General features: G+C 36.1%; 6 protein-coding genes across 13 annotated transcripts; 4 read left to right on the forward strand and 2 right to left on the reverse strand.

Annotated features, from left to right (window-relative positions):
- The first annotated feature begins 1170 nt into the window (after positions 1–1170).
- LOC103502361 (probable galactinol--sucrose galactosyltransferase 2) lies at positions 1171–5652 on the forward strand. 2 transcript variants are annotated; one of them, XM_008466275.3, is made up of 14 exons: positions 1171–1601; positions 1940–2199; positions 2290–2380; positions 2468–2516; positions 2611–2702; positions 2808–2915; positions 3001–3111; positions 3231–3641; positions 3731–3872; positions 4314–4381; positions 4469–4603; positions 4700–4926; positions 5023–5111; positions 5201–5652. In XM_008466275.3, exons 1-14 carry the CDS (start codon positions 1231–1233, stop codon positions 5498–5500), a joined length of 2454 nt encoding a protein of 817 aa, XP_008464497.2. In that variant the 5' UTR covers positions 1171–1230; the 3' UTR covers positions 5501–5652. The 2 variants fall into 2 exon arrangements, with proteins under 2 accessions (XP_008464497.2, XP_008464496.2); XM_008466274.3 differs by having other exon boundaries at positions 1173–1601; positions 1937–2199.
- A 737-nt stretch (positions 5653–6389) lies between these two features.
- On the forward strand, positions 6390–8691 carry LOC103502359 (28 kDa ribonucleoprotein, chloroplastic). Its single transcript, XM_008466273.3, has 4 exons — positions 6390–7235; positions 7322–7423; positions 7986–8267; positions 8419–8691. The coding sequence occupies exons 1-4, from the start codon at positions 6687–6689 to the stop codon at positions 8479–8481; spliced, it is 996 nt and encodes a 331-aa protein (XP_008464495.2). The 5' UTR covers positions 6390–6686; the 3' UTR covers positions 8482–8691.
- A 68-nt stretch (positions 8692–8759) lies between these two features.
- On the reverse strand, positions 8760–11657 carry LOC103502358 (protein-L-isoaspartate O-methyltransferase 1). Of its 3 annotated transcripts, XM_017047717.2 has the most exons (5): positions 11320–11632; positions 11174–11230; positions 10240–10510; positions 9585–9749; positions 8760–9179 (listed from the first exon to the last, which is right to left on the reverse strand). In XM_017047717.2, exons 1-5 carry the CDS (start codon positions 11575–11577, stop codon positions 8929–8931), a joined length of 1002 nt encoding a protein of 333 aa, XP_016903206.2. In that variant the 5' UTR covers positions 11578–11632; the 3' UTR covers positions 8760–8928. The 3 variants fall into 3 exon arrangements, with proteins under 3 accessions (XP_016903206.2, XP_008464492.2, XP_050937107.1); XM_008466270.3 differs by lacking the exon at positions 11174–11230 and having other exon boundaries at positions 11320–11657; XM_051081150.1 differs by lacking the exon at positions 11320–11632 and having other exon boundaries at positions 10713–11230.
- Positions 11658–12869: 1212 nt separating this feature from the next.
- On the forward strand, positions 12870–16016 carry LOC103502357 (protein SIEVE ELEMENT OCCLUSION B-like). 2 transcript variants are annotated; one of them, XM_008466269.3, is made up of 7 exons: positions 12870–13334; positions 13421–13513; positions 13676–14121; positions 14196–14305; positions 14384–14526; positions 14617–15099; positions 15203–16016. In XM_008466269.3, exons 1-7 carry the CDS (start codon positions 13134–13136, stop codon positions 15818–15820), a joined length of 2094 nt encoding a protein of 697 aa, XP_008464491.2. In that variant the 5' UTR covers positions 12870–13133; the 3' UTR covers positions 15821–16016. The 2 variants fall into 2 exon arrangements, with proteins under 2 accessions (XP_008464491.2, XP_008464490.2); XM_008466268.3 differs by having other exon boundaries at positions 12960–13343.
- Positions 16017–19180: 3164 nt separating this feature from the next.
- Positions 19181–21651, forward strand: LOC103502355 (leucine-rich repeat receptor-like serine/threonine/tyrosine-protein kinase SOBIR1). The gene has a single exon (XM_008466265.3). The coding sequence runs from the start codon at positions 19532–19534 to the stop codon at positions 21443–21445; it is 1914 nt and encodes a 637-aa protein (XP_008464487.2). The 5' UTR covers positions 19181–19531; the 3' UTR covers positions 21446–21651.
- Positions 21652–21655: 4 nt separating this feature from the next.
- LOC103502356 (protein MHF2 homolog) lies at positions 21656–23459 on the reverse strand. 4 transcript variants are annotated; one of them, XM_051081152.1, is made up of 7 exons: positions 23335–23459; positions 23177–23225; positions 23048–23088; positions 22728–22773; positions 22512–22565; positions 22325–22429; positions 21656–21954 (listed from the first exon to the last, which is right to left on the reverse strand). In XM_051081152.1, exons 1-6 carry the CDS (start codon positions 23356–23358, stop codon positions 22326–22328), a joined length of 318 nt encoding a protein of 105 aa, XP_050937109.1. In that variant the 5' UTR covers positions 23359–23459; the 3' UTR covers positions 21656–21954; position 22325. The 4 variants fall into 4 exon arrangements, with proteins under 4 accessions (XP_050937109.1, XP_008464488.1, XP_050937108.1 ...); XM_008466266.3 differs by having other exon boundaries at positions 21695–21954; positions 22325–22451; positions 22531–22565; XM_051081151.1 differs by lacking the exon at positions 21656–21954 and having other exon boundaries at positions 22044–22451; positions 22531–22565.
- Between the last annotated feature and the right edge of the window lie 64 nt (positions 23460–23523).

The following is a 23523-nucleotide window of genomic DNA, read 5'->3' on the forward strand; positions in this document are numbered from 1 at the left end:
CAAACAAACAAACAATCAGCAATTATTAATACAATGATGTTACATTAGAAAGATTTGAATGATCCCAAACACTACTTGATGAAAGGTAATTCAAATTAGTTGTTAGAAACAAAAAAGATGTTTGTGAATAATGAGGTTTGATATGACGTGAGGCATAAGCATGAGCTTTAGGATTTAATTTGGACGTCAATGTCTATGGGGTTTTAAACGTTGTGCGCCACTCCTTAAGCTAATCCTTCTCATAGCCACGTCAGACATAATCAACATCTAATCAGACAATAAGCTTCCATAACTCCTCCGAAATTTCCGTTGTCTCTGCCAACTCATATCCACGTCACCCATAATCATTATAATTTGATATTTGCTCTTTCCAATAACATATTTTAAGGTTTAAATTACCTTCTTTTTTTTTTTTTTTTTTTTTCCCAATTGAATGTAAATTTTTTAAGTAGGTATATAAGTATATTAAATAACAACTGGAAAACCCACGACTCGAAACCAAAGCACGTGAAAAGACATTCGAACCATCCTAAAAAATAAAAGAATCTTAAACTTAAATTGCGATTTTAATCTAACGAAACTTCAAAAATAGTATTCAGGATTTGAAAAATCTTTCACAAGTTTTGTTTAGAAACTTTACGAAATTATAGAGACGAAAATTTAAATATCAACTAAATTTAATCTTTTCTAAATTATCGCTCTTAAAAATATATTAACTTTTTATGAGAATTATTATTATCTTTTATTATTATTATTATTATTGAAAAAGCTATAGAAAAGGAGGGTTTAACTAAAATGTTATTCGAATAAAATTGAAAATTTTGGAAAGCTCGAGAAAGCAGGATTAAGAAAAGTCAACGTTTAAAATAAGAATAATAATCTGAAAAAAGAAACCGTAGAAAAAATTTATATGCTGTCTTTGGTTTTGGATAAATGCAGTAATTTGTGGGAACATGAAACTTAAAGAATGTTCTAAATTCGAGGCGCCTTAATTTTTACACCATTTATTGTTGTTCTTATTCAATCAACTTATATACACATATATATATAATTATAATTTTTTCAAGATTGAGATTAATCGAGGCAGTAAATCAAAAGAATTTATACAAGTTTTAAATAAATTATGCACTGTTTCCCACCAACCAATTCAGCTCGTCGTCGTCTTCTTCTTTTCTTTTTCTTCTGTTCAATGGGGTCTATAAATTCGGTGGCATTTGATTGATTTTTGAAATGTACAAAGCCTTCACGTCAAAAAATTTCCCTATTCAATTTCTGGGTTCAACCGATTTCTTCAGATTTCATTACCCATTTCATCAAAATCTTAACTTTCAACTTCATCTTCTTCCATTTACCTTTCCTCAGTTTGTTTCCAGGCGAAAATTTGGGGGTAAGTTTAGAGGGTTTTCGAGTTTTAGTTCCAAGATGACGATCACGACCTTGCCAAGTATCAAAGACGACCGTCTTATCGTTGGCGATAAGGTGGTTCTTACAGCCGTACCGGCTAATGTTGGTGTCTCTCCGGTCACCCACCGGTCTGCTTTCATCGGCGCCACCTCTTCTACTTCAAGCTCTCGTCATCTGTTTTCCGTCGGAGTTCTTGAGTGAGTATTTCTCTCTCCCTCTTTCTGTTTCCGATTTGAGTTTATGGAAGTCAAATCCCCTTTTCCCACGTCCTCTTGCTTTTGATATTGTTAAGAAGTTGACAATCAAGACAACGTAAACGATAGAAAATCTACATAGAGATTTGCGTGTGTTCAGTATTAGGTATGTCCGCGACCAGATGTATTAAAGAGATAATATAACGGTAAAGGCATTGCAACAGATGTAACATCTGATAAAAGAATGGAGAACTATGTCTTTACCAGCATTTGAATCTTACATATATACTCTAAGATGATAATTTTTTTTTGGGGGGGGTTGGGGGGTTTCAATGCAGAAGGCACGAGTTCTTATGTCTATACAGATTCAAAATGTGGTGGATGATACCAAGACTTGGGAAATCAGGCAGTGAAGTTCCCGTGGAAACCCAAATGCTTCTTTTAAAAGTGGCAGAAGAATCTGCTCTGACTGATGAAAGTTCAACTGATTCAGAAAATGAGAGATCTCTTTACGTCCTTATTTTGCCAGTCTTGGATGGAGTATTTCGTGCAACTTTGCAAGGGACCTCAGAAAATGAGCTTCAATTATGTGTCGAGAGTGGTCAGTTCTGTTTGTTTTTTCTTAGTTCAAACTTCAAGTGTTCCTTTTGGGTACATTTGAATTGAATCTGATGTTGGTGTTTTCATTTAGGGGATGCTAATGTGAAGACTTCAGAAGCCATGGAGGCTGTATTTATAAACTCAGGAGATAATCCTTTTGAGGTTATAACAGATTCTATGAAGTAAGGCTCTCTCCTTTTCTCGTAATTTCTAAAAGAAGTTAACAATATGGTCTAAATTCTCTAATTTCACCTTGCATTCTCGTGTAGGGTACTGGAAAAGGTTAAGGGAACTTTTAGTCGTATCGACAACAAGAAGGTGATCATAGTTTGAAAGTATTCTTCTTTGCTGTGTTGTTATTGCAGAAATTCATGTCAAAACCTCTTATCGTCTCCTGTTTTTCTTTTGATAGACTCCTTCACATCTTGACTTGTTTGGTTGGTGCACTTGGGATGCATTTTACACTGATGTAAATCCACAGGGAATCAAGGAAGGTCTCCAGAGGTAAAATATAATATGTGAAACATTGTAGATATCATGATGATCGGCTCTTCCACACTTTGAGAAGAAATTTTCGAATTACGTTTTTGTCTTTGTGTATCTTTGTAGTTTTTCGGCTGGAGGTGTTTCCCCAAAATTTCTGATTATTGACGATGGATGGCAAGAGACTATAAATGAATACCGCAAAGAAGGTGAACCGGATATTGAAGGGATACAGTAAGCATGCACCTCAGTCTCCTGTTAATTAAAATTTATGGTCTCAGACACTCTCTAATACAAATTTTTACTTCTTGAACTGTAGGTTTGCCACAAGACTGGCTGACATCAAAGAGAACAAGAAATTCAGGGGTTCTGGTTCAGATGATTCGCTACAGGAGCTTGTTCATAGCATCAAAGAACGATATGGGCTTAAGTGAGTTTACTTACAATTACGATTAATCCTCTTCTTGTCTTTGATAAAATGGATGCTTCCAAAATATTCTTGAGGGTGTTGTTACTGATATCTGCAGTATTTGCTTTATAACGTTGCAGATATGTCTACGTATGGCATGCTTTAGCTGGTTACTGGGGAGGAGTTCTCCCATCTTCTGAATCAATGAAGAAATACAACCCTAAGATTGAATATCCCATCCAATCACCAGGCAACGTTAGCAATCTTAGAGATATTGTTGTGGACGTCTTGGAGAAATATGGGCTTGGAGTCATCCACCCTGAGAAGATTTATGAGTTCTACAATGATCTCCATGGTTATCTTGCGAGCATTGGTGTTGATGGTGTCAAAGTGGATGTCCAAAACATAATGGAGACCTTAGGTACAGGATATGGTGGACGTGTGACGATCACTAGACAGTATGAAGAAGCTTTAGAACAATCAGTTGTAAGAAACTTCAAAGAAACTAATCTGATTTGTTGTATGAGTCACAACACAGATTCAATATACAGGTTTGTCTATTCTTTTATGCTAGATGCCTCAGATAAAGCACACATCTTTTTCGACATGCATTTGATGATTTGTTAATTTATTCTGTCAGTTCAAAGAAGAGTGCAGTTGCTAGAGTGTCAGAGGACTTCATGCCCAGAGAGCCAACATTTCAGACTTTACATGTTGCTGCTGTGTCTTTTAATAGTCTTCTATTGGGGGAGATTGTTGTGCCAGATTGGGACATGTTTCAAGTAAGTTGTCCAATTTCACATTTCCTTATCTTCAATATTCACTGGGAAAGCAACACTGTAACAATATGTATTTATATTATTATGTATAGTTCTTTTCTATACCTAGATTGAGATTTCTTTGTCAACCTATATATATCTAACTCTATTGTGAATAATATATTAGAGAGCATTCTCCAAAATACTGAAAATGTGATATTAGAGCAGTGGTTTGAGAAAGTCGTGTTAAAAAGATTTGTAATATTATTTTCTCTCCAATTAATATTAATGCGGTGGGTTGGGGAGACCGGAGTATTAGATGATATAATATTAAATTTATCTTCACAGATCGACTTGAACTTTTGTGTCAATTTGTGATTTAACACTTCTAATTGGAATTAGCAATGAAAAAATTTAGTGAAGCAATAATATCTAAAATGTTCCATTTTTTTTAAAAATCTATAGAGCAAACATGAAACAGCTGAGTTCCATGGTGCAGCAAGAGCGTTGGGTGGTTGTGCTGTGTATGTGAGGTAGTACACTTGTTTGTGACATATTTCTAATCTGTATTCGTCAGTTTCTTCAAGAGTGTTGCTTACTCAAACTAACAATCATAACAGCGACAAGCCTGGGAATCATGATTTCAAAATACTAAGAAAGCTAGTATTGCCTGATGGATCAGTTCTAAGGGCAAGACATGCAGGCCGGCCTACTCGTGACTGCTTATTTCGGGACACTGTGATGGATGGGAAAAGGTAAGGGAAAAATGGTTGTAACCAATCTCATTAGAACTTCCAACCCGATCGTGATTCATGTCAAATAAATTACCTTGTGGCATTGACTTCCTGCAGTGTGCTGAAGATATGGAACTTGAATAAGTTAACCGGGGTCATCGGTGTTTTTAATTGCCAAGGAGCAGGGCATTGGCCATTGATGGAAGTAGCAAAGAATGAAGAGACCTCGACTTGTACAAAATTAACTCTAACAGGTAGTTTCTGTCCAAATGATGTAGAATTTCTTGAAGATGTTGCAGGTGAAAACTGGGATGGAGATTGTGCAGTTTATGCCTTCAACTCAGGTTTGACTTTTTCTTCACTTGAATCCTTCTTTCCCCCTCATTTCTATCTGATAAACAGACAACTTAAGCTGAAAAAGCTTCAACTTATGTTCGTAGGATCTCTTTGTAAATTGAAACGCAAAGAAAGTCTTCAAGTTGGATTGAGAACTTTAGAGTGTGAGATTTACACCATTTCACCAATCAGGGTCAGTAAACTTCATATATATTAAATTCTACAAACAACTATAAATATCATTCACTTCAAGACTAATTCTTGATCTAATTTTGTGATCAGGTTTTCAGCAACGACGTTCACTTCACACCGATAGGATCACTCGACATGTATAATTCAGGAGGAGCTATTGAAACTCTAAGTCATAGTATGGAGGATCTCTCACAATGTACCATCAAAATGACAGGACGATTCTGTGGTAGATTTGGAGCCTACTCGAGCACAAAACCAAGGCGGTGTGTAGTTGACATGAAAGAAGTAGAGTTCACCTATGAATCTGGAAGTGGACTATTAACAGTCAAACTTGAAGATGGTTCCATTTCAAGAGAGATAGACTTGGTATATCGATACGAGAGACGATGAAACGAGTGGTTGTGAGGAAATGTTTTGGTTGCGGCATGATGGAAATATGAATGGTCAAGTCATTACGATTTTATTAGAGAATCACATTGTTTAATTGACAAAGTTAATTTTGTCATCATCACAAAATAATGCAATCATGTTTGGACTACAAATCCTCTATAATTACTCGTTATTGTAGTCAAATTTTGACTATAAAATCACAGTACAAAATTGCTTATATATTTTAATCACCAGTTACATATTAAAATATGAATCCCAAGTAATTTGAAAGATAAGACAAAGTAATTGAACTAAAATTAATATATTAGAACAAGATCCATCAAACTCCCGTCCATAATTTATTCATTGTTTATCAGAATTTTGAAATTTTTTCTCAACTAACTTTATAGAACTTTTAGAATTTTTAAAACATAACATTTTGTGCAAAGTTTTCCACTTTCCACAATTTTCCTTAAAATATTTCATCCCATGATTTCTAAAAGCTAAAATTTTAATTATTATAAACATAGTTGGTTTTGTCTAGCTTTCTACTTAAACATTACAATCACAATTAACAGATGATTGATTGAAAAAAATGTAAAAACTACAACTTTATGCACACATATGCATATATTAGCTAGATATGGGAACGAAAACTCTTCTCGCTTCCTCACTCATTCTTTGATTAAAGAGAAATTTTTTACTATGGTTAATTTCCACACCGTAAATGAATATCTCTAAATCAAGATGAAATTTCTAATACTATAGTATTATGTAAAAAAAATTCATTTATTGCTTATCGTCTAAAGGAATTTTTAAAAATCAAGTAGGATCGACACGATAAATATTTAATAAATTAGTAACTCATGTAATGAAACGTTAAAAAAGACAAATAGTATGTATAATCATCCTTAAATCACATTCCTAATTGGCATTTTGAGAAAGGCATATAGGAATTAGACAACTGAGACTATGGAATGGCCCAAAGAAGCGATTGGGCTTTGTGTAAAGCCCAAAAAATGTCGGCCTTGTTATTCCATTGAAATAGTTGCGATATTTTGTTTGACGATAAGAAAGAAGAACGGCCATCTCTTTCTTCACTGCTCCTTATCCTCAATTCCTCACCCCTCACCTCTTTGGGTGTTAAGCCTTGTCCTCTAAAACCCTTCTTCTTCTTCCTCTTCTATCCCTTCCTTTCGATTCAGTAATGGCTTCTACTTCAGCCACTTCCCTTTTCAAGACTTTATCCAAGCCGGATTCTTGCTTTCTCTCTTTACCTTCTCTATTCACTGGCAGACCCCCACATACTTTCCTCTCTTTCCCTTCAAAATTCATCCCCTTCCATCTTTCCTCGTCGTCTTCCCATTCTTCATGCTTTTACCCTTCAAAGAAGAAACCCCATCTTCCCTCTGTGGCTCAAACTTCCGACTGGGCTCAAGAAGATGACACTATGACCATTGACCCAAAACTCGACAACGACGAAGATGCGGAAGAAGAAGGCGGCCCCCATTGGGAAAATGAAGAGCTCAGTGAAACTGAGTCTCGTATTTCTGATTGGGAAGGTGAAGGCGAAGGCGAAGATGGAGGAAGTGAGGCTGAAGTAGGAGGAGATGAAGAAGAAGAAGAAGGGGAACAAGGGCCTTATGAAGAGCCAAACGAAGATGCTAAACTGTTTGTTGGGAATTTGCCTTATGATATTGACAGTGAAAAGTTAGCAATGCTCTTTGAGAAGGCTGGAACTGTGGAGATTGCTGAGGTGAGCTTTAGTTATACTGTTGCTGTCTGTTTCGTTTATGGATTTGGTTTAATCTTTTAATCTTCTTGTGATTGTGAGGAGTGCAGGTTATTTACAACAGAGAAACAGATCGGAGTCGCGGTTTTGGGTTTGTGACAATGAGTACAGTTGAAGAAGCTGAGAAAGCTGTGGATACCTTCAACCGTTATGTAAGCTTTTCTAGATATGACTCAGCCACATTTGTGTATCATGAATGAAACCTTATCTTCATTTTTACTTCACAATGGAAGCATTTACTGCCATACTTATCTTTGCATTTAACCATTTCATTTTACTCTGAAGAGTTTAAATGAACTGGTTTTCATGAATCTGAGGACTTGTTAGTGTAGGACATAACAATTAGGATGACAGATGAGTTTGTTGAATTCTTCAAATGTTTAATTTTGAAAATAAGTTATTTTTTAGTCTTCGGCTACCACTCAAAAGAGCTCCCAAAGTTTATTTTCCCTAGTCAATCCTTACATGTCCATAGCCGTAATGATTTGTTTGTTTGAATGTTTAACGATGAGACTGATTTTGCTATGAGGATAAGCTAAGGTTCCCCAAGAGGCCTTGTCCTTGTGTAGAATAGAGTATTTCAAACAGATGTAATTGTTGGTTTTCTTTGATTGAGATACCCTTGACTTTTACTTGGTACTCTGTTTAAACTTTTCCATTCTCAGTTCTACAGAAGAATTTATGGGGATAAATTGTATTTTTCTGGGTTTATAGGAGTTATCAGGGAGGCTATTGACTGTTAATAAGGCTGCTCCAAGAGGTACAAGGCAAGAACGCCAACCTCGACCATTCCAACCTGCTTTCAGAATCTATGTGGGCAATCTTCCATGGGATGTAGACAATGCACGCTTGGAGCAGGTCTTTAGTGAACATGGTAAAGTAGTAGATGCTCGGGTTCTTTACGACCGGGACAGTGGCCGTTCTCGTGGCTTTGGCTTTGTGACCATGGCTGATGAAACTGGAATGAATGATGCCATTGCTGCTCTGGATGGACAGGTATGAAAACTGAAGTTTCCTTAATAACCTCATTGTCGAATTCAAATTGGTTCAACGCCTTTAGGATCAAATAATGAAGCTTTCATGTCTCCATGAGTAAAAAAAATTTTACCAACTGCTTACAAAACATCTTGAAATTTGAAATGTGCAGAGTCTAGAAGGAAGGGCAATCAGAGTAAATGTTGCTGAGGAAAGACCAAGGCGCAACTTCTGAGCCGAACGATGATGAATCCAAAAGGCCTTTTCTTCTTTTATTGTTCTATGTTCCTTTTATTCCTTTTTTGTTTTCCCAGAAAGTATAGGTGAGTTTTGTAGTGCCATTGTTTAGCCACCTTGTTACAGTGTCATTTGATGTCTTTTATGCTCCTAAAATTTCAAGTCCTCTATTATTTTGGATAATGTACGAGTTACAAGTTTCTTGCCATGCCCTCCTTTAGTCCTCTTGATTTATGAACTAGAATTGTGTCAATGTTTTGATATTAATGGAGCAAATTGATCGAAAGCAAAGGATATAAAATCCTTATTTGTACTAAATACCGACGTTGAGGAAGAATATACAGTGCGGATGTTCGAAGCAAGAGGCAAACAGTGTCTAAAAGTTTCTATACGCAGCATTTTGATAATAGAGGCAGAGCATCAGAAAGTATTGCCTAAGGCAAGATCAATTGTCACGTAACTGAGCTTCTCGACTTGTAAGAGGCACGTAACGAACGGAAGTCTCGTCGTGGATGCTAACAGAGCCATCACTATCTTTGTCTACAACCTTCAAATCCTGGAATATGTTCCCAACAGGAATCACCATTCTCCCGCCAGGCTTCAACTGATCAATGAGAGCTGGCGGAATTTCAGTAGCTGCTGCTCCAACATGGATAGCGTCGTATGGTGCACACTCGGCCCAACCCTGCCTGCCATCTACAATATCCAATAACAGTTGACAGTTAACATTAACTTCCCTCATCCTAGTTTTGGTAAGTTAGACTGCCTTGTTGACCTTTATTATTGAACTAAGAACGATTTCCAGATAACTTATCTAGCAAAAAGTACGTTAACGTTTTTTAAAAGCAACTTCAGAGAAGAAGAATTGCTTAAAACGTGTTTCACTCAAAATGTAAAGCTTACTTTTAAAAGGCATCTTGAACTTACCATTACTGTAAAGAATATTCATTCCAGTTCAAAAGAAAAAAAAAAGTTGCAAGATGGTTACTTAACAGTCACTTCACTACATGCTTCTCACAGTCAACTAAACTAAGGAAAGAGTTCTCCATTTTAGATTCAAAGAAAATCTAGGGCTGAGAAAGGGGAAAGAAGAAAACGTACCACCAACATGCAGAGAGAGGGAACCTTCTTTCAGTAAAGGAGCAGCAGCACTTTTTTTAATATTCTCCATTGAGGAAGCAACCAGCTCGGGAATATGTTCAACACCAACAACACGGCCTTCAGGTCCAACCATTAACGCAAAGCATGCAGTCAAATATCCCGTTCCTGCCAAGGAGATCAAACATGTAACTTCAATTCAAATATAGAGGAAAGTCAGGGGTATGTGGAGAAAATGATATTTTCAAACATGAAAATGCAACAAAATTGCATCTTCTTAGAGTAGCAGCTCAGCCGTCCCAGAAAAATAGAGTGGTGGAGGAAGTTTGTTTGTCTGTCTGTCTGTCTTTTTAAGCAAATACACTTAAAACCGTTCGGGAAATCCAGTAGGTGGAAAAATTACATCTTGGAGAATTTCATAGTGATTTTCATAGTATCAAAATTGGTTTTGAATGAAAAGAACATGTTTCACAGTGGTTTAAACTATTTTAGAATTACTTCCAAACATGCCCAATAACTATTAGCAAGAAAGTACTTAGAAAAGATGGGGGAAAACGTCAAATTCAAAACATCCCAAGTTACTCAAGACTCGAACATAGTTAGGCCTTCTTAGAAATTCAATTTTCAGTTCGTAGAAGATTTTGGTTAGATGAAGAACCTGAGCCAACGTCCAAAGCCCGCATTCCTGGTTGCAAGTGTTTCTCCAATAACTGAAGGCAAGTAGCATGCATGTGAGGTGCAGATATTGTGGCATTATATCCAATCGGCACAGGAGTATCAACATAAGGTGGAACATCATCCGGCACAAAGAAGGCCCTATCTATGTTCTCCATTACTTCAGAAACCTTCTTTGACCTCACCACTCCATAGGTCTGGAGCTTCTCCACCATATCTTTGTTCGTACCAATCCCACTTCCAGTCCAAAACCTCTGCAATGTGATTAAAAATGGCATGCTACGATCAAACATCAACTTCCCCCTTAAAAATACATGTAAATAAACAATACTACACACCAATAGAACAAAATACACAAGAAGTTCCTAAAGATATGCCCCAACTCTAATCTTGGATTTGAAAGTCTATTCATCTCCGAATCAATCCGTAGTTCACTCTCAATAACGCAAGAAGTACCTTATCAAGCTCCACAGCCTCAGAAGCAGGGCCGTTTAGGGACGAAAGCTGTCCCCGTCCGTCCAATTCACTCGGACATGTATGCCATCGAATATCATAATCAAAAGAATGCATATCCCGAGACAAACATACCACAATAGAATAAACTAACCATACCACTCGAGATAAACCCTTCTGAAACTACATGTATTGAATAAATTAAGAAGAACATTCAAGAATTTATCCAGCAGTTCCAAAAAAATGCTTCTCTTCAGCAAAATTTCGTAGCATATAAATCAGATTGAAAAGATTATCCAAAATCCAGAAAAACCAAGAAAAACGAATTAAGTTTTTCCGTCACACAATCTGAGTGGAGCAGTTAATAATTAACTAAATCCTTCCAAAATCCTATACAAGAACATCCAAAGCTGGATTGTCGATTAACATACAAAATTTTACAAATACAAAGAAACACGAAATACCTTCAGCGTCGTAAAGGAACGGGGGGGCAATTTATCCATTTTCAGAAATCCGAGTATCTTCCAAATTCAAATAAAGAAAATCGTGGAAAGAAGAAGAAGAGAATCGGTGGGAATTAGGGGAAGATAAAGAGAGAAGGAGAGGATACCTCCATTCTGGAAAGAAGACAATTACCCGTGAGGAAATGAGGGTCTAGAAATCGAGGTAAGAAGGAGATGATAGTGGTGACGGTAGTTTTAGGGACAGAAGAAGTTGTTGGAGGTAGGGCAGTAGGAAGACGGCGGCGGCGGCGGCGGCGGTGGTGGTGGCAGGAAAGGTTGAAGAAGAGTCCAAGAGAAGGCGCACAATAGCAAGAAGCATAAGCTAATGGGAATGATAATGATAATGATATTTGAGTTATGCTCATTTCTCTCTCCGTTTTCTCCTTTCTTTTACGAATAATCTCTCTCTCTCTCTCTAAAGAAAATACAAATTATTCTATAAAAATAAATAAATACGCTGACAGCTGTCAGTTCTTTAAGCATTCACAAATCCCACCGACTTAGTATATTTTCTCACACGTGTGAGACCCATGCGACTCTTTTTATTAGTGAATCAAATCAGAGCCGTAGATCTCACATTTTCTTTTTTTTCTTTTTTTTTTTTTTATGTGTATTAGTGTATATGAAAGTCGTAAACATATTAAGCATTTTGTCCAATTAAAGTAAGCTTGTACATCACAAGACATAAGCATATCAAATTATTAGGAATGAGGAGTACGAAAAGATTGAAGACTTCCAAAGTTTACGTACAACAATCGCATTCCAACATAACGAGCATGAGAGAAAGAGATAATGACCTATAGTCCTAGAACCGATAGTCATTGCTTCAAGAAGTTTCGCCTCCTCAAACTATCGAGACTAACATACTTGAATTAGAAAATAGAGCTCTAAAGAACATTTAAATTGAACTTTTAAAATAATGTTACAAGCGTTTGGCATCTATTTAGCGGAGGGTGGTGGGATATTGATAGGAAGGGTTGTTCATGACAAACTCCACCATGTTGAATCTTAAGTTTGTAAATCGAATTCTAATCGCTAATAAACTCAAAATCAATATGCTTCAAATTTATAATAATTTAGTTCGTATAATTTCAAGACGTACAAGAATCAAAATGATACTTATCAAAGTATGAGACTAGATTGTAACAAATTCAAAAAACAAAAACTAAATTATTATAAATTAAAATTTAGAAACTAAAATGTTATTTCCCGTAAGTTGTCATAAAAATATGAATTATATCTTCATTTGAATGGTGGACTTACAGATCATAGACCTATAAACACCATCTAGATTGGAGTCCTCATACTAACTCTCCCTAACTTCTTTTTCATATATATATAATAAAGAGAGTAGGGCCATACATTGCTTGATGGCATTGTCAAACACTATTAGTTATTAGCTATTAGCTAGCCATGAATCTCTTTTACATTATCACTGTTTATAGCTTTTTCTTTTCATGCAACACATTGCTTCCTTTCTTCTAATTACTACACATTTTATCTGCAAGCCAATTTTAAGATTATTTGCTTTTCTAAAAGTGATAAAGTATAACACCTGCTCGTCTGGATTAACATTATTCCAACTTTAACACCCAATGCCAAAGCTTCTTTTTTTTCCCAAACTAACAAACAATAAACACTTCTTAAAGTTTCATTCAGTTTCCTCACAGATCAAAATCATTTCAAGCTGCATAATATTTATGAACCAGACAATCCATTTCCCTTTATGAATATATATAATCCCTAATGTAACTAGCTTTAGCTTTTGTTTCAACTCTACTTGCAAGCAAGGAACTACTTCGACAATGCTTTATTCCATCTCACCTATCTTATATAATCCTCTACCATCTAAATCCTAAATCACAAAACTAAGTTTCTACTTGTTCTTTTTCAGCAAAACTCTTTTAGTGTTTACTTTGTTATGGCAGCCTTCGGTCGTCTGGCTCCAAAAATGCATCAAACCAAAACTGATCGAAGAATGTTATATGCCTCTGATGACAATGCAATGACAAAACAAATTCTTGCAACTCATTCTCCGGACAGCCACAAAGTCGACGTCAAGCCCATTCTGCTCATTGTTGAGGAAGTTATTCGTCATGCAACTCCGGATATAATTGGCAAAGTGATTGATGTGAAACATTTCTGATTTACTCCATTTGGCTTTCTTTTTTGCCTACTTAAGACTGATATAGTGATGAAATGATGTAGGGAAATGGCCAGTTGGATGACCAACTCAGTTTAGCAGAGATGGATGGGATGCTTGAACCGTTGGCTCATGTCGTACAAAAAGTTGGCGCTGAGGTCAAATAAATTTATATATATACACATTTGCTCTGTTGAAGTTTTTGAATTTGAACAACTCTCTCATCATTTATGTTATGTTTAAGATGTAAAGGCTCTTTCATTCTTTTTGAACTTTTTTGACAATGAGAAACTGAAGTTTTGTTGTTTCTGCTGCAACAGCTAGCATGTAAGTTCTTAGGTGGAGATGCACATGCCACAACTATGGCTATACTGAACTTACTATCAAATTACTCATGGGATGCAAAAGTGGTGATCACACTGGCGGCCTTTGCTGTGACCTATGGACAGTATTGGCTTTTGGCTCAACTTTACACAACCAATATGCTAGCCAAGGCTCTGGCTTTGCTGAAGCAATTGCCTGATGTTATAGAGCATTCCAATTCATTGAAACCCCACTTCGATGCGCTTAGCAAACTCATTGCGGCTATATTGAACGTAACGAAGTGCATTGTCAAGTTCACCGAGCTGCCATCTCACTACATTTCATCGGACACGCCAGCAATGTCTGTTGCACTTGCCAATTTTCCTACAGCTGCCTATTGGACAATCAAAAGTCTGGTCGCTTGTACGTCGCTGATTGAAAGCCTTGTCAGCTTGAGCCATGAGTGAGTAACATCATCGTAAAGCTTGGGCCTAAATCATAGTCAAGAATCAACTCACTTTCACTGTTTTGTTTCAGGCTAATCATGTCGACCACCGAAGTATGGGAACTTTCGAGCTTGGCTCACAAAGTAAAAAATATACACGAGCATCTCCAGATGCAGCTGGAACTTTGCATACAATACATAGGTGAGAAACCAAACATTTGACAACAATTTGCAAACCTTTAAGTGTATGATGAAACGATAAACAAGCTACTTGATGCAGATGAGAAAAGGCATGAAGAGGCCTATCAGAATCTTGTGAGAATTTCCGAAACACTTCACCTAGACAATATGAAGTTTATCAGGGCCTTGATTTCTTCAAGAGAAGACATACATCCTCTCTATGATGGCACCACCAAAACGACGGTTTGTTCACAAATCCAATATTCTTCAACTACTACGCTATTGAATCAAACTTCAAACTAAAGAAGGGCCATTTTCTTGTGACACAAGCAGGTTCACCTTGAAATACTGAAGAGGAAACATGTGCTACTATTGATATCAGATCTCGATATCCCCCATGAAGAGGTTATGATACTCGACAACCTATTCAAAGAATCGCACCAGCGACCAGAAATTCGATATGAGATAGTGTGGATTCCGATAATCGATCCAGCAGTTGAACAGCACAGCAAAAGCAAACACAAGTTTGAGGAGCTGAAACAGCTGATGCCGTGGTTCAGTGTATATGACCCTTCAATAATTGAGCTCTCAACCATAAGGTTCATCAAAGAAAAATGGAACTTCAGAAAGAAAACCATTTTAGTGGCTTTAGATCCACAAGGAAAAGTCTCTTCCACCAATGCTCTTCACATGCTTTGGATATGGGGAAATCTTGCCTTCCCTTTCACTTCAGAAAGAGAAGAAGCACTATGGAAAACAGAAAGCTGGAGGCTCGAACTTCTCATAGATGGCATAGATTTATCCATTCTCGATTGGGTACTTCACCACATTCTCAAAAACCCCATTTCATAAAACATTTCTCATTTTCAAGAACATTTCACAAAAGGGTTTGTTTCTTTTTCTGTTTCTGTTTCACCAGGCAGCAGAAGGAAGATACATATGTATTTATGGAGGAGAAGACACAGAGTGGATCAAGGAATTCACAAGCAAAACAAAAAAAGTAGCAGAAACAGCAAATGTGGACTTACAAATGGCGTATGTAGGGAAGAACAATGCCAAAGAACGCGTGAGGAAAATCAGCATCATGATTTCAGACAACAAACTAAGCCATTACTGGCCAGATTCAACACTTGTTTGGTTCTTCTGGACAAGATTAGAGAGCATGATGTACTCAAAACTAAACTATGGAAAAACAGTTGAGAATGACCCAATAATGCAAGAGATTATGACCCTTTTGAGCTTCGATGGAAGTGATAAAGGATGGGCCATTTTCTTTGGAAGAGCCGGGGAAACGACAAGAGCAAAAGGAGAAACTGTTCTGAGTTGTATATTAGCATTCGATCAGTGGAAAGAAGAAGTGGAAGAGAAGGGTTTTGTGAAAGCATTGGATGAGTATTTGCAACAACTTAAAACCCCACATCATTGCAACCGCCTGATTCTTCCGGGACTCGCCGGAAACATACCGGAAAATGTGGTGTGTGCAGAGTGCGGAAGAGCAATGGAGAAGTATTTGATGTATCGATGCTGTGTTGAATGAGTTAAACTGAAAACAGTGGATTTTATGTTTATGTTTCTTATGTTTGATCGTTTGTTTTCTTTCTTTTCCTTTTTCTTTTTCTTTTTTAAATTAATGGTAAGTTGAAAGAGAATTGTCTTTTGGTTTTGGGATTTGATGTTACTTTACCTCTAAGTTCTAACAACAAATCATGAAATAAAGTTTTATCCTTTCTCTCTTTTTCTCTGTTTCTGCAGATTCTCTGTTTTTCTTTCTCTCACCCATGCACTGTTGGATGAAGTCAAAAAAACAAGAAATAAGTTTATTGTTATTTGTCTTTTTAGACTTTAAAATATTATATTCTTAGTTTATTCACACAGTAATTAATTCAAAGTATTATGCCAAAAGTCAATAATATAAGCACAGCTGAACTCGACTCATGTTTTTGTGGTCTTTATAAGTATTTTTAAAACAAAATAATAGTAGTTAAAAAAAATATATTAAAAAGAATGAATGTATAAACTATTTTCACACGTAAAGAAGACCAAACTTTAGAACGTTATTTTCAAAGAAAATAAAAATAAAAGATCATTACCCTTAATGGATTTAATGTTTTATATAATTGGAGTCTCATGGGATTGACAAAACCCTATTCATCAATCACTATTAGGTGTAAATTAAAAAAATGACTAAACCTAAACCATGACCTCAAAATTCTAGTCAATTCAATGTGTTGAATTATTATTATCTTTGCATCCGGTTCTCTCAAAATTAATTTAATTAATTGTAACCTTTCCATTCAACTTATTATTCATTGCTCAAATTTAAAATCATATATAAAGAAGTTTCATAGTTAATCTTTCTCTATCACGTGTGGAAATGTGCACCATTATCTTTTCGATAATATACTTCTTGACTTATAAAAAAGAAAAACTATTTTAAATATTTAAAAAGTATAGCAAAATTTTAAAATATATTAATAAACTTCTATTCATGTCACTAATTAATATCTGATTCGATAGTTAATCTTTCTCTGTTATATGTAGAAAGGTGCTTTGTTATCTTTTCAACAATATGCTTCTTAACTTAGAAAAAACTATTTTAAATATTTAAAAATATATTGATAGACTTTTATTAGTGTCACTAATTCATATCTAATTCAATATCCCACGTTAAAAAATATTATAACACAAATCGGTGATGTTTTCTTAAAATAATGTAATAAAACTAAAAGTACTGTTTTCTTCTTTATTTACTAAAAGTAATTACTTTTTTGGTGGGGCATAAAAGTCTTCTCTCATATGATTACCTTTGTGCAATTAAATTACCAAATTAACCTCCCAATCACTCAAGCATTTTGTAAATATATATAATGTTTTAATAAAATATAAATTTTGGAAAAACGTTTTAATTCTTACTATTCACTTGTATTTTAGAAAATGTAAAGGATAACAAAACTGTTAAATATATTTTAAAAATATAGCAAAAAAATTATAATCTATTAGTAATCTATCAATATCTATATGTATATATAGTAGTAGTCTATCCATATCTGTCGACATCTATAGTCTTTATTTTGATTATTAGACAATGTTTTCTACAAAAATTTCAGTATCAATCAATTATATTTTATTATACTTATAAATATTTTTATTTATTTTTCGACCATGGTTAAAATTTTTCTTTAGACAAATTGTCAAATAATAGCTTAAACTCTCTTTTTAAAAAAATTGTAGAATAAATGAGGATAAATTTAGTGGCTTAATTTATATGATTTCTTTATTTCTTTTTAAACCTCGAAAAGAAAAGGAAACGAATAAATATAAGGATTTTTTCAAAAGTACAAAATTTACCAAACTATTTAAATTTCATAAAATAAAAAAACTAAATACACAAAATAAAAATTACATTGATTTTCTTATGAAAGGTAAATATTTTACTTTTTACCATTTCCTCTAAATGAGAATGAGGTGAGATCTCTATTCTAATTATTAGACAATATTTCTTACAAGCTTTACTAATTAAATACCCTTTGTTCAATTTGAAAAAATTATCACAATTGTTTCGTTATTTATATATATTTATATATATATTATTTGGTTTATACGGTTTTGAGGTTTTTTGAAAGGATGGGGATTAAATTTAACTCAAACTTACGGACTAAATTCGTAATTAAGTATTGAAGAGTGACATTAAGATAAAATATATAAAACAAAATTAGTACCACAGCAAGAAAGCTATTCTCATGTGGTAATAAATTGAAGGAATTAATATTGAACTTTTGTGCGAAAAAGAAATATATAATTACGAAGAGAGAGAAGACAAAATGGGAATTGAGTGGCGTGGGGACCGTAGATAATTTTCATTTCGAATCACTAAAAGGGACGCATGGATCCCATCAACGGCTGATAATATCTACAAGACCCCGTCCACTTGGCCCTTAATTCCTTGACTTCTATTACCCAATGAAAACGTGTATAGACTCAAAAGACTTGGATGGGGATTTTTTTTTCCCTTACTAATTTATAGATACAGCGATAGGTCTAAAAAATTTGCAAATATAAGTCCGATTTCGATTACACTCTCCTAACCAATCAAACTAAAACTTGTATAAACTTAATTATTAGTACTAAAAAGCGTTAATCCATTGCAATCACTTTTTTAAAACAATAATTAAGTACAGTATATCTTATACAATCCTTTATGTTACCTAGTAAATAAGAATTCAATTCTTTTACACATGACAAAGGATTGGTCTTGATCTTTAGGATATATGGATGTAAGCCGAAGAAAGCTAACAAAATATTTTTCTTCTCATTTAAATCATAATGGTGGTGTTATTTTGAAGGCCCCATCATTTTAAGTATGTTTGAAAAGTCATATGCAAAGGCAGGGATGGAATTTCAAAGAAATGTGGAACATGCATGTGATGTTCAAATACCAAAGTAAAATGTTTCTCTTTTCATAACACTCTTTTATCTATTAAAAGAGTGTTTTTAACAAATTAGGAGAATTTTTTGTCCCATTTGATTACATAGTTTGAAACATTCTCGAAATACTTCATTTTTTCTAGGACTTAATTACTAGTTTTTATTTTATTTTAAGTTCAATCGATCCTCGAACTTACAGTAAAAAAATATTCAAATGGAACAGAGATGAAGTTCTTTGTTTGTAAAATTTGTGTTTCTACCAATATAAACTTAACTTAATTAGTACCTGTTTGTATGGAAGGAGAAGAAGTCTCAAGTTAGTTTCTAACGGTTTTTTCACTTTTCCAGCCACAATGGTTGATATTACTATTCATTGTTGGTAGATAACCCAGTGATTACCGACTCAAAAGTTGCCCTATATTTTATCATGGTTATGAAACGAAGGTAAAACTAATGAAATAGTCTACTATCATCAATTTATCTATCATGTTTCCTTGAGGATAAAGATGTGTAAGAGGCAACCTAATAGTGATATAGTTTTTGTATTACTTTCCCTCTAAAAATTGAGATTCTAATTTCTAATTTTACCGACGCTTTCCCTAAATTCTGAAATAAATAGTCGCGAGCAAAATCAACCTCGGCACTCTCGTCTTCGTGGGAACTGGAAAGGGTAAAAAAGAAAAGAAAAATTATATTGGGCTCCACCGATCTAAGTGCTATCCCCATTCTCACTAATAGAGCCGCCTATAAAGAAGAAGACCACGACTAACATTACTACCAATCCTTCCTTCTCCGCAAAACTCCGTTCACACGCCGCCGGAAAATGCCTTCACCTACCTCCAAACTCCTTCCCTTCTTGACTTTTCTCTCCGTCGTTCTCCATGTCCACGCCGGTCTGAATCTTGATCCTTCAGATCTCAGAGCCTTTTCTATCATAAAAAACGACTTGGGCATTGACGGTCAACTCTCCTCTTTCCCATGCCACAACGCCGGAGTGTTCTGCGAGCGGCGGCTCTCCAACAACGGCACTTATGTTTTGAGGATCACCAGGCTTATTTTCAACTCCAAAGATCTCTCCGGTTCTCTTTCTCCGGCTATCGGCAGGCTCACGGAGTTGAAAGAGCTTACGGTTTCTAATAATCACCTCGTTGACCAAGTACCTTCCCAAATCGTTGACTGCCGGAAACTGGAAATTCTCGATCTCCAAATCAACCAATTTTCTGGAAAAGTTCCTTCGGGATTATCCTCGTTGATTCGTCTTCGAGTCATTGATCTTTCGTCCAATAAATTCTCCGGGAGTTTGGATTTCTTGAAGTATTTCCCCAACTTGGAAAGTCTTTCTATTGCCAATAATTACTTTACAGGGAAGATTCCAGCTTCAATTCGTTCTTTTCGTAACCTTCGAGTCTTCAACTTCTCTGGAAATCGCCTTCTCGAAAGCTCAACCTCTATAGTGAAGGATGTTGAGTTCTACTCGGCTACTGAAGTTCCCAAGCGTTATGTGTTAGCTGAAAATTCCAGAACGAACGGCACGCAAAGAGCCACCGCCCCCGCCACAGCGCCGACTTCGAGCGCTCAAGCTCCAAACGCCTCCCCCGTCCATAAGAATCGGAAAAATAAAGCAAAAAAGATAGCTTCTTGGATACTTGGGTTCATCGCTGGAGCAATTGCTGGAAGTTTGTCAGGGTTTATCTTTTCTCTACTGTTTAAACTCGTAATAGCAGCTATAAAAGGAGGAAGCAAGAATTCCGGTCCATCAATCTTTGCTCCTAAATTGATAAAACGAGATGATTTGGCTTTTCTAGAGAGAGACGATGCGCTTGCATCGCTGCAGCTGATTGGAAAAGGTGGATGTGGAGAAGTTTACAAGGCTGAATTACCGGAAAAAAGTGGGAAAATGTTTGCGATAAAGAAGATTACTCAACCTCCAAAGGATGCAGCGGAGTTAGCCGAAGAGGAAAGCAGGCATATGAGCAAGAAAATGCGTCAAATCAAATCGGAGATCAGGACCGTGGGTGAAATCCGGCACCGGAATCTTCTTCCTCTTGTGGCACATGTCCCTCGTCCTGATTGCCATTACCTTGTGTATGAATTGATGAAGAACGGTAGCTTGCAAGATATGTTGAATCAGGTTTCGGCAGGAGTGAAAGAACTAGATTGGCTTACTCGGCATAACATTGCCCTCGGAGTGGCATCTGGGTTGGAGTATCTTCACATGAACCATACCCCACGTATTATTCACAGAGATCTAAAGCCTGCAAATGTTTTGCTTGATGATGACATGGAAGCTCGAATTGCCGATTTTGGGCTGGCGAAAGCAATGCCAGATGCCCAAACTCACATGACAGCTTCAAATGTTGCTGGTACCGTAGGATACATCGCACCGGAGTATCACCAGACATTGAAGTTCACAGATAAATGTGACATATACGGCTTTGGGGTTCTGTTAGGTGTCTTGGTGATTGGGAAACTTCCATCTGATGAATTTTTCCAGAACACGGATGAGATGAGTTTGGTTAAGTGGATGAAGAATGTTATGACTTCTGATAATCCTAGAGGAGCCATTGATCCGAAGCTCCTGGGGAATGGCTGGGAGGAGCAAATGCTTTTGGCCCTGAAAATTGCCTGCTTCTGCACTATGGATAATCCAAAAGAGAGGCCTAACAGTAAGGAGGTTAGATGCATGCTGTCACAGATCAAGCACGATGTACCTGAAACTCCCTCTGAATGTGTCTAAATTAATAATGCATGTAAAAGAACGTTATCTGTTTAGATTCTGCCTCCAAGGATGGGCGTTATCTATTTGCATTGTCGACCAAATACTATGTCTATTTGTATTCTCTCTAATCACCTGCTTGCAAATTCTAGGGGAAAACTTTCCGTCAATTTTGGAAATGAAATAACAAGGTATAGGAAAGACGAGGAACATCGGATTGCTACGAAGACATTTATTCAATCTCATTAAACATTTCTAAAATAGTTAGCATAACCTATAAAACAACCGACTGGATTGCATTTTAATGGTCGTTATCTGCAACCATAGACCATATTTATCATTCATACTCTGGTGGCTTTTAACTTTTCTGCCCTAAAAAATCCCTGGACGTATAAAATATTGATCAAGGAAATTCATATTTGTGCCTTTCTATTTTTCTGCTTCTCGATCTTTTATTCTTCCTTCATAAAATAAGGGCTCGTCTTTCTATTACTTACCAATCATGATAAATCATTAGCTGCTTGGTCCTCCTGGAAAAGACATTTGTTAACCGACCTTAGAGAAATCTCTTACAGAAGACATTAGAATTTTATAGCACTAAGACCAACCTTCTTAGACATTTCTTAAAGGATAGGAAATTCTTTCATTGAGAAATTTATTGAAACCAATATGAAGCACCAAATTAGATTCGGACCGATGATTCAGATTGATGTTTGTATTGGGATCAGAGAAGACTTCATAACTTGAGAAGCCTCCCCACCCCAATCCCACTCAGTTTGTGAGACATCAATCATATTAGCTAACTTACTAATGAAGGATACAATCCAAATAATCACTCTATAAAACAAGAACTTAATCTTCAAGAGCAAAGACATTGCAATGTGTGGAACGGAATGCTACCTCAAAAATCCAGTAATAACTGCGGAAGAACTCTCTCCAAATGAGTGGGTTCAATTCTGCCAATACCTTCTGCTTCTGCAATTGTTGCAGCGCGCTGCACAGCCTCTGCACAAATAGAAAAGTTGACCTAAAAGAAGAAGGAAACATTAGACACCAAATTAACCATCTGACGTTTCAACACAGATACCTGAGATAAAAATTTGTACAAGTTTAGAGCTCAATTTAAGAGCATTTGCATTAGCTGCATGGAAAATTAAAACAGCGAGGTCAGAAATGGTTTCAACATCTCTCAGTAGACGGTAATCATTCAAATAACAGCAGCTCGATGGAAAATAGCACTCCTAAGAGACAGTAATTTAAAAACGAAATAATAGTAAGTCGTTGAAGTAAAAACTAAAGATACCTGACATCGGCCTGCTTTTCTTGGATGTTCCAGCCCCAGCGTCAACCTGAAGATAAGTAAGCTAAAGATCAACTCCACTGGTCTAGTCGAGAAAAAGCCTTACTCCAAGTTTGCAACAAAATAGATAACCGCTGATTTTTTGTTAAATTCGCTAGACTACGTATCAATTTTTCATATCAATTCAAGAAGTAACAAGAGCATTCATAGATTAACCTAGTGCCAGTGAAATCGAAACACAAAACGATGACAAACATTTTCACGAAAGATAACAACAGCAGTTGAAAAGAAATTTTCACAAGAAACTCACGAAAGAGAACCACCTCACAATCCATAGCATCCGGATTCTCGTTTTTCTCGCGCTCTGAAATGAAGAAGTGATCAGAAACGAGAGAACGAAGAAGTGAAAACAGATAGGTAGACAGAAGGAGAGAGTGATCCGAAGTCCTAACCAAGTGATCTTCTGCTCCACTCGAGCTTGAAAATGGCGTGAATTAGATCCTGTGAATTATACACATAAACGCCCCAAATTGAAAGGAAAACGTAGACGTAGCAGACTATTTGAACAATCAAATGATGAATTGAACTTGAACGAAGATGAGAGAATTACAGGATGAAATCCGGTCTCTTCCATGGTGAGTTGAAACTGAGGAGTGCAAGTCCGTCAGACGCAACTTTCAAGTTTCAAATTTCGACTTGTCCCCGCACCCGCGTTTTGATCTGCTTTCCAATTGCCGCTAGTTTTACCCTTTTATATGCATCCGTTTGAGCATCTTTTTGATTGTCAAGCGTCACACAT

Source organism: Cucumis melo, chromosome 2, assembly GCF_025177605.1.
Source record: "Cucumis melo cultivar AY chromosome 2, USDA_Cmelo_AY_1.0, whole genome shotgun sequence".
Classification (NCBI taxonomy): Eukaryota; Viridiplantae; Streptophyta; class Magnoliopsida; order Cucurbitales; family Cucurbitaceae; genus Cucumis; species Cucumis melo.